The following is a 9,519-nucleotide window of genomic DNA, read 5'->3' on the forward strand; positions in this document are numbered from 1 at the left end:
GGGTACTGGGGGAATAAATAAAGGTTAGGGTTGATAAATTAATTATGCAATCTGATTAACAAGGTGATTATTGTGTAACGAAGAATTCGCTGAAGAGATCATCGCCGTCGTCCATGTTGACTCCGATAGCATCGTGAATCACGGCATCGTTGACGAACGCTTCTGGAGCGGTGTGAGTTTCCATCTGGTGAGCCAAGTGCTGTTGAACGCTCTCTGCCAGTTTCTGCTCGATTGGTCCTGGTTCTTGGACGTTGACAAGCATCTGAGGTGGTGGTTGACAGAGACGACCCTCTTGGAGATGGACAAGATCCTTGATCTCTTGACCAATGTGGTTGAGTTGTTGTTGAACGTTCATGTGGTTCATTTGTTGCATGTATTCTGGGATTACAGGGGTCTCGGAGGCTGCAGACGGCTCAGGTTCCTGGAAGAAATGGTTCCATTTGTGACAATTAAAATTCCTAGACGACGGAATTTTCACGAGATTTTGGATTTCGACTCTCAGATGATGGCAACTTGAACTGTTACGATTCTTACTATTAGCTTCTTAGATTGCTTTCTTTTCAAGTTCTTCAATTCAAAGGATAAAAACTGAGGCTTCTATTTTGATCGGTCGAGCTTCCATTCGGTCAGACCGAGCCGGCCAACCGCCGATTTTCGACCGACCGAAATCAAAGCTTCACTTTCGAGCTTTTTGGAATTTAAAAGAATTTAAGATAAATTTTTTTGTAAAACGTACCGGAGGCGGAAGCAACACTCTGCGTCTGATATCACTCAAGAATCCAGTGTCGATTCCGAAATTGGAGATGCTGGAAACGTCGTCAAGCAAGTCGAGAACCGATTTGTCTTGAGATCCGCGTTCATCATCATTTCCTCCTCCTCCTTGATGCCTTCGATAGCTTTCATGGTCTTAGAGTGTTCACCATCAGTGGCCATGTTCAGTTTCTTTTCGACAGCCTGGAAGTAGGACTGGTATTTGACATTACGAAATTTTGGAATCTTACCTGCGCAAAATCCGGACAGTTCTCAACAAAATTTCTCATTGAAATCGCTCCAACCGCGTTTGCCTTATCTCCATACGTCCTCAGGAACAAATCAGTATCATCTTTGGTCATTGTGGACCACGTGGTATCATACATTGGAGCAAACGACGAGAACGGTCCATAGTTGAGATAATTGATAGGCGTTTGCGAGTACAAACGGTGCTCAGTCATCTGAATCATTCCAGTTGTTCCTTCTTCCAGCGGTCCAACAATATCTCCGATTGTGACTCTTCGAGCTGGTGCCGAGTTCTCTTGCTTCTCCTCGGGATCTTGATCTCCCGCGAGAACGTTGAGCACTACCGTTCCATTCTTCTCGGACAAGAATCCCATTTTAGCCATCTTCTTAGGTGGAATATTCGCGGATAGCCTGTCTCGAACCTTGACGTCGGCGCTTTTCAGACAATCATCTGTTGTCATGGCGTCCTGAACAACAGCTCTTCTTCGGTTGACTGGCCGCTCCATAGCAACTGGAGCTAGTGGGCGGATACCGGCAAGTTCGAATGGAACCTGATTGGCAGATGGGAGCGAATGGAATAGGAAACGGAGATACGGTTCTCCAAAATAGTAGTTGATGAGATTGGCCAGTCGTTTGGCGGCTAGATAGAATACAGTGGTTGGCTGATTGTATTGAAGAGCGTTCGAAACTATTAGATCGCAGTCTCCTTTCATTGCAGGAAGTGATGGGTAGAGACCATCTTCGATTTTTTCTCTGAAATTTGGAAATTTTCGAGGTGCGTTGGGGTCTCAATGGAAAAAAAACATCTCGAACAAACAGAAAAAAATCTGCAGCGAACGTTTTTGTAACAAAAGAACCGGTTTTCCGCTTTCGTTTTTCAGTTATTTTGTTTTTTCAAGAAATCGATATTTAGTTCACTGACCGATTACGTTTCATGTTCTTATCTTTAATTATTTTTATTTTAGTTCTAACCGTATAGTCTGCAAATCCATGGGTGTCTGAATAATTTCCCTGTAATCCGGCGCCATTTCCTCGGTCACTGGATACGAGAAATAGTCCTCTGGATCCTTCTCAACTAATTTCCGTATAATATGATCTTGCATTAATTGAATCGGTTCGTATGCTGAGAACGATGGTGGTTGCCTTGGTGGTGGAGGTGTTGGCTCTTTCTCAGGTTCTTCTTCTGGCTCCTCCGCCACTTCTCGCTCCTTTTCAGCCTCTCTAGCCGCTTTTCTCGCCAGTATTTTCTTCTTTTTCAAATGATAATCTGTCAGCGGAACTCTCTTTTTCTTGCTCTTCCCAGCTGGAGTCTTTTTGGTTGGAGCGGCCACCTCGTCTTCTGAATTTTCTGACTCCTCTTCTTCGCTCTTTTCTTGATCAGAATTCTTGTATTCATCTTCTTCTGGCTCCTCTTTTTTCACCCGTTTTGATGCGCGGGCGGATGATCGAGAAGGTGTGGCTGCTGCTTGAGCTGGCGTGTTACCACCACCTGAAAAATTCAATTCGTTAAGTTTTGAAAATTAATCATTTTTATAGCCTAACACCTCTTCAACTATCACAAAAAACCGAAAAACTTACGAGCTCTTCTCGCCGACGGTGGCGCTCCAACCATCGATCTTCTTGGTGGATCATCCGACATTTTCGAATAACTGGAATATATTCTTCGAATTTATAGAAACAAAATGTACTTCGAATGATGAGAAACCGTTCAACTCGTGTGAAATCAATAGCGAATTCGGCCAGCTGAGGGCTGACCGCGTTCAAATTTTCGGCGTCGCACTGGAGCGCACTTGCATTTTATGTCCCCTTTTCGAGTTCGAGAAGTATTCAGAAGATGTCAGAGCAATCTAAACAAAACGATTCAGAAACAGAAAATTCAAATAAAACTCTTTATTACTGAGTCTGGGAGGCAGAAAAAAGAGATTATATGTAACAGAGACGAAAGAGAAGTGGGTGCCGAAAAGCAAAAACCGAGGGGAATGTAATAAATTAAAGAGGAAAGAGAAAAGCCAAAAAAGAAAAAAAATCGTGTCAGGCACTAAAAACGAAGCAATGCAACGAAACGAATAGGGGTAAAAAGTGTTTAAAGCACAGACACTGGAAATTCAGGGGGAGAGCAGAGCGAGTTGTATGGAATAATTAATAAATTAATAATTTTTTAGTTTTTCCATAAATTAATCAGCGCCTATAACAAACAGTTAATGAGAGATGATGACCCGTTTTTGGTGGTTTGATCACAAGAATTGGGAAAAGGAGGGTATGAAATGAAGAAAAACCTGGGATGATGATGATGGGACAATACAGATGGGATGGTGGATTTTTAAAGTAATTTAGTGAAAAAAGAAATATCAAACTCGTCTTTTTATTACATTTCCATCATTTATAACGAGTATTGTAGCTTCTTCTTTTCACTACATTATAAAAAAATACCACGCACCGTATAATTGCACAGCACTTTGGTGCATGATACATGGGAAAGGCACAGGGGTAAAAAATAAAAAAGAGGATATATCCGGATAGCGAGAAAGTCTCACTGCAATTTTTACTGGTTAAAACTTCAAGGGTCTGGCTGGCAGGCAGGTGGGATGGTTGGAGGGAAAATCACAGAAAAGAGAGAAAATTGCGGCGGGACGGCATGCTTTGGTATCTACTCTTATTATACAAATAACCGGAAGAATCGAGATGCTTGAGGAATGGGAAGAAGGAGAAGGAAATTTGGTTAAAACTATTTTTGGGGACGATTATATCGTTGGTGAAAGTCGATCCGCTGTGAATAGCTCTTTGTACAGGTCCGGAAGTTTCTCCGATGCTCGTGGATCCGACAGGCGGAACTTGGTCAGAGCCTGAAAAATGGAAATGATGAATTTAGCAATACTTCTCAGAATTTGAAGAAAAATACCTACCTCCTGATGCAAACGAGCCGTCTGCCTAATCTTCTGCTCAACGTCTTGAATCCGAGTGATCGTCGTATCCATGCATCCGGTTCTCGCAACCATACTCTGATGCAGTGCAGTTTTCAACAATTCAGCTGTCGCCAAAGTCGATGGATCTCCTTGTCCGTTGGAAGAAGAAGAAGACGTTGTTGCTTGCTCGAGAAGAAGACCAGCCGCCATGAGAGCCAACTCCGATGTGTTTGGTTGGAGAGCAACGATGTCGTGAAGAGTTCCATGGATCTCGTTGATCAGGTTCATCTGAAAAGGGGAGAGTTTGCCACGTGCTTCAAAGATGTCTATTACTCACCTCATCAACGTCTTCAGTGACAACGCAAGCGAATGGAATCGTTCCTCTCTCTCCACAAACTGCATGTGTGTCCATATTGTAGTACATGGCAGCGAAGATAAGACACAATTCGAAGACGCTTCCTTTGAGCAACTGAATTTGTGTCTCTTGTGGGAGATTCATGAATCCATCGACACACTTCGCGAACTCAATGATCGTCTTGACAAGCGGATCCAACTGAAGCGAGAACAACTCCCAACCATCAGCCCTGTCCAAACGGCTGAACGTCTCCGGGTCAACTTCGCACACGGCGTTGTTGGTTCGATAGTCGAGATGTTGTTGATCAAACGAGGAGATCACTCGAGACACGACGTCTTCTTCAGGAACTTGTGGAGATGGGAACGATCCTCCTGTGGCTTGATGAGCAACGTAGTGAGAACCGGTGGCAACTGATGGATTTGCTCCGTACATGTTTTGAGGCATTGGGGTGACCGGGGTGGCAGGCATGGCGATTGGGTAGCCGTTGACCGGGGTCGACGTGCCCGATGGATAGTGACCGTACATGCTTTGATCAAAGCTGGAAAATCGGATATTGTAGATAATTGCCTTTTCGAAGATTTTCAAAGATTCTTCAAAATAGCTCAAAACTCACATGTAGTTATGGGATGGTGGCGGCGAGTAGTCACCGTAAATGTGATATCCAAGACCACTGGCTTCCGCGAGCTGCTTGTGCATCCGAACCTGAAAAACTCAGAAATCCTGCTAATGAAACCTTGTTTATTTATCTAGTGATTGTATTCCTGTTCCTAATTAATCATATTCCCATCACCAAAAAAGGCAAAAACTTATTAAACCAAAGCGAACCTTTTCACCTGTATTTTTCCGTCTGCTGGATTTTCTCATTGGCACCGTGAGAGCATTCGGCTAAAAATGTGCGATAGTTAGGCTATGTTACAAGACACACAGACAGACAGATATCCCAGTTAGTGCGGTAGACAGGTGGTTAGTAAGTAATCAGAAGCGCAGTGAAACATAAGGCTTCCATTCTACCGGGAAATTTAGTTTTTAAAAAAATTCTTTCGGTCGGCGGTCGGCGAATTTAGACCGACCGAAATGGAAGCCTTTGTTTAAAAAAAGACAAAAAAATGCATGCAACAGAGACCTACCTCATCTTCGACTTTTTCTCGCTGCTTTTTCGACATTCTGCCGAATTTCACCGCGTCGCGAGACATTCCCAACTCGATGCACTTCTTCAGACGACAATATTGACAACGATTGCGGTTGACTCTGAAAAAACTTGAAGGATTAAGAATCGAATTGTTGTTTTTTTTTCTATGAATTTTACCCACCTGTCGACAATGCAATTCTTCTGACGAGGACACTGGTAGTTGACGATTGACGATTGACTACGCCGGAAGAATCCTTTACACCCTTCACACGTGATGACTCCATAGTGCACTCCGGACGACTTGTCACCACACACTTTGCACGGTATCACTTCTATTTGTGCTGAAACTGAAAAAAAGACATATTATGGGGTTCTAGAAGGTCCCGGTGCTGAAAGCGCAGTAGTTTTTTTACCAATTTTTTATTTTTTGTTTTCCATTAAAAAAAATAAAATTTTGAAGATGCCAGAGTTTGAGTTAGTTAACAATTAGACACATAGAAACACAAAAGCATACCCTGCAACGGTTTAGACTCGTACTGATGATGATTATGCATGGCTGCGAAAGCCGACGCGTGCGGCATCATTCCAGACATGTTAACCTGATTCGGATCAATGACACAAGTGAGCATTTTGGCGAATGCGTGCGATGGGTGGTCTCCCTGAGCACCGAAAATCGTATTCGGTTTCAATTCCGGTGAATAGCGATAATCGGCCGCTTCAGATTTGATCATGTGCGGATGGAGCATCGGTCGTGGCGGCTGGTGTTGATTTTCGGCTCCATTCTCATTTTCCTTGCTCTTCCCACCATCTGGAGACTCGACAGGTGGTGCTTGAGAAGGTGCCGATGATTGTTGAGATGATTGCGGTGAAGAGGGAATCGAGCGGAGTTGCTGGAAGTGGACTGGCGACGGTGGCGACGATGAGGATGGTGTTTGGAGAGACGGTGGCAGTGTTGGACCCACCAACTTTGGCTCGACAGCTTGCATTTGGAAACTGTGAGCTTGTTGAAGCGTACGTAACCAGCTAAAAGAGACAACAAGTTGATAGAGTACAATTTTGAGAAGTACGAGTAAAAGATTTACGAGTATTTAAAGCAAGCGATTTTCTGAATTTTTCACCCTCTAACCCCAACTAACCTATTTCTTGCTGGCAATCAAACTCAAAATAAGCCTTCTCCCAGATTTTCTAGGATGGCAAACACTTGTAACGTGGCAATTTTGCGTCTTATCAGAAAACGAGCTAGTTTTCATCAAAAAATTACGGAAAGTTGACATAAAAAAATCAATTTTGAATTTATGCGTGAGATTACGGTAGACAACATAGTTCCTTGACTGTACGCAACCACCGCTGCGCACCGTACCTTGCAGCAGCGCATGTCCTCTCGAAGCCAAAAAGGGGTTTTTTTGAGTTTAAAAAAGCGTATAAATTAATAAATGATACCAAATAAAGCTTTCAGGTGTGGTAAGTAAGATTTAGGTCTCGAATAACTGTGGAAATTCCGGAAACTTTTGGCTAAAAAACCAGTTTTCAACGCGAAATCGTATATATAAAATTCAACGAAAATGGTTAAAATATACAATTTTTGAGAAAAAAAATCGAGATTATCCTGCAGAATGAATCTAACGGTGCTCCATCTACATGAGGCAGCACGAGAAACATCTTATCGAACCTCATCATTTTTCCAGATAAGCATCTTGTCATTCACATTCGGACTCTCTTATTATTTACTTCTTTGCGACGCCTCCCCCCAAACACGAACATGCCGAAGATAAATGATCCTTACCGAGTTTCTACTGTTTCTTTTTTTTCTCTTTCCCCTGTCATCACCTTTTTTCCCCATTTACTCTCCAAACTTTTATCCCCTTTTTGCATCTTCCTCCTCCTCCTTCTCTTCTCATCCCATCTCCCAAAACACCACGATGACCACCATTTGCCGCTCCTCATAACAATTACAGTGTTTTGAAGGAGAGACATAGAAGAAGTAAGGAGACGCGTATGTGTACGTCTTCTTCTTCATCTTCATCTTCTCGAGAAAGAATAAGAAAGGAAGAAGTGACCTCGGTACCTGTGCACGGCTGTATTGCCTGTCGGCGACGCGCGAACGGTACGGTATGCCTCCCGCCAGGAGATGACACTGGGGGGCCCGGCGTCGCCGCACACACGTTGAAGTCGTCGGGGAGAATCAGAAGGAGAGGGGTTGCAATTTCGCAAATTGTACTTTCCGCTGATCATGCGAAACGCCGAATTTCGATAGACGGAAAATAGATGCGCAGACGCATCAACAGCAAGTACGTGATGGTACCGTCTCTGTGTGGACGATGATGGTGGTAAGGAAAAGTGAAGAGGATCGGAGACGGTGATGGCAGGCCAAAAAAATTGTGTTCCGATCGCAAATCAGATTTTTCTTAAGGGCGCGGTGGGGGATTCCTTTTTTGATTGAGGTGTTTGATTGTGGGAACACATTTTAAATTTAAATTCACTGGCTACAACCTACGAACCCGTTTCAAAACTAGAGCCCAAGGCAACATGTTACATATTTCGAAATTGTTTTCTATTTACACAGATACCCAGGATTCCTATATGCTACTAGGATTCTGGCACGGTTACCTAGGCTAAACTTTTGCGCGCAGTGCTAGTGAAAGTTGGGTGCTGGCCTCTAGAACGGTCATCCACACTTTCATGATCCCAAAAGGTTCACCCAAATCCCTTCAAGACCTGCCACGTGGTGCTCCCGGTGCGCGCTCGCATGGTGGCCGGTGCCACGTCATGTGCGCGCACCACGTGGCTGGTGCCCCGGAAAAAGGTATAGAAAACTCACTAAAGGTAAGCTGGCGACATTTCAAGAACTGGAGTGCCGAACTGAGGCCGCTGACCCCTGAGCTCCTCGGTGCCAGCAGGATGGCCTCCAACGCTATTGGGTGCCCGGGTCGGTACTCCCAATACCTTGGGCGCACTAGGGCAATGGCCTCTAAGCTTTTCTGAGCGCGCGGTCTTGAGGATTCGGAAGTGGGGAGGGAACGATGAAATTTTCTTATTAGAATCTAGGTCGCATTGCAAATATTTAAGAAATCAACTGGGATGCTGTTGTGGAAGTTGTGGATCCGGAATTTCTAAATTTCAAAATTTACAGATGTTCGGAAACAAAGAGCACATATTTAGGTCGAAACTAAACTTATACTTTTATATGTTCTGAAGCTACATACAAAAAATTATCCTTTCTCGAAAAATACTTTCTTCGAAAGAAATGGAAAATTAGGTTCAAGTAGAAAAAGAAAAAAATACAAAGATGCTGAAAGTTTCAGATTATTTTTTCTGAAATTTTAGCTTTAGCTGTTTGTGAAGTTTAATTGATTTTTCCGTTCGTCGAATTTTTCAACAAGAAAGTGCGAGTTGTTGACAACTTTTTGTGCACAGAAAGTGGCAGGTGTTCAAAATGTTGAAATCGTGCAACATTCGTGTGTTATTCTAGTACAAAAATAATGGGAGCTGTGGAAGGTCTCAAAACGAAAACTACAGTAACCTGAGAAGTATTTTCATTTTCCGGATTTATTTTCGGGTTTGCTTTTTGTGCAGTTTTGTGTTATTTTTCCACTAAAGAGTGGGAAAAGACACACTTTTCATAGCGGAAAAACTGCCTGTAAACGGACGAAAATCGAGAAAAAAGATACGGAAAATAACATATTTTTAGGTTACGGTAATTGTAGTTGTGGGACCTTTAGCCACGGACACCGGCGTTTCTTGTCCACAACTCTTTTTTGTACGAGAATAATGCACAGAAAGAGAAAGGATACAAAATTTTGAATTCGTGCCCCAAAAGTGATTTTTTTTCAAATTCAGCACTATCTAATTGGGTTCTGATGCCCGCCCACCTAAATAAAATGCTCGTGTTTGCCTAAAATATCCCGCACCCGAATATTCTGAAAATCGTTGCATTTCAATGATGACCATATAACCTTTTCACACACAATTCAGAATGTTGCATTGAACTCCAACGAAGCGAGAAGACGTGCTGGGGGGACATGGATGCACCTGGTACCGACACAGAGAGTGTCCACTACTATTACCACCATTAGAAAGAGAGGGGATACCGGTTTTTGGACGAGATAGTGGTATTCGTGGGGTGGCCGGTGGTGGCA

At 43.3% G+C, this 9,519-nt stretch overlaps 2 protein-coding genes across 2 annotated transcripts; both read right to left on the reverse strand.

Moving 5' to 3' along the window:
- Window positions 1-67: 67 nt before the first annotated feature.
- On the reverse strand, window positions 68-2,635 carry Cbr-tag-298 (the record flags this gene model as incomplete). The annotated part of the gene is made up of 6 exons (XM_045236938.1): window positions 68-412; window positions 737-879; window positions 921-954; window positions 1,002-1,749; window positions 1,969-2,485; window positions 2,575-2,635. The coding sequence occupies 6 exons, from the start codon at window positions 2,633-2,635 to the stop codon at window positions 68-70; spliced, it is 1,848 nt and encodes a 615-aa protein (XP_045097430.1).
- Window positions 2,636-3,737: 1,102 nt separating this feature from the next.
- Cbr-nhr-23 lies at window positions 3,738-6,369 on the reverse strand (the record flags this gene model as incomplete). The annotated part of the gene is made up of 7 exons (XM_002629846.1): window positions 3,738-3,839; window positions 3,900-4,187; window positions 4,237-4,792; window positions 4,868-4,956; window positions 5,382-5,502; window positions 5,565-5,730; window positions 5,898-6,369. 7 exons carry the CDS (start codon window positions 6,367-6,369, stop codon window positions 3,738-3,740), a joined length of 1,794 nt encoding a protein of 597 aa, XP_002629892.1.
- Between the last annotated feature and the right edge of the window lie 3,150 nt (window positions 6,370-9,519).

The sequence above is a fragment of the Caenorhabditis briggsae genome (genome assembly GCF_000004555.2).
Source record: "Caenorhabditis briggsae complete genome, chrI, whole genome shotgun sequence".
Taxonomy (NCBI): Eukaryota; Metazoa; Nematoda; class Chromadorea; order Rhabditida; family Rhabditidae; genus Caenorhabditis; species Caenorhabditis briggsae.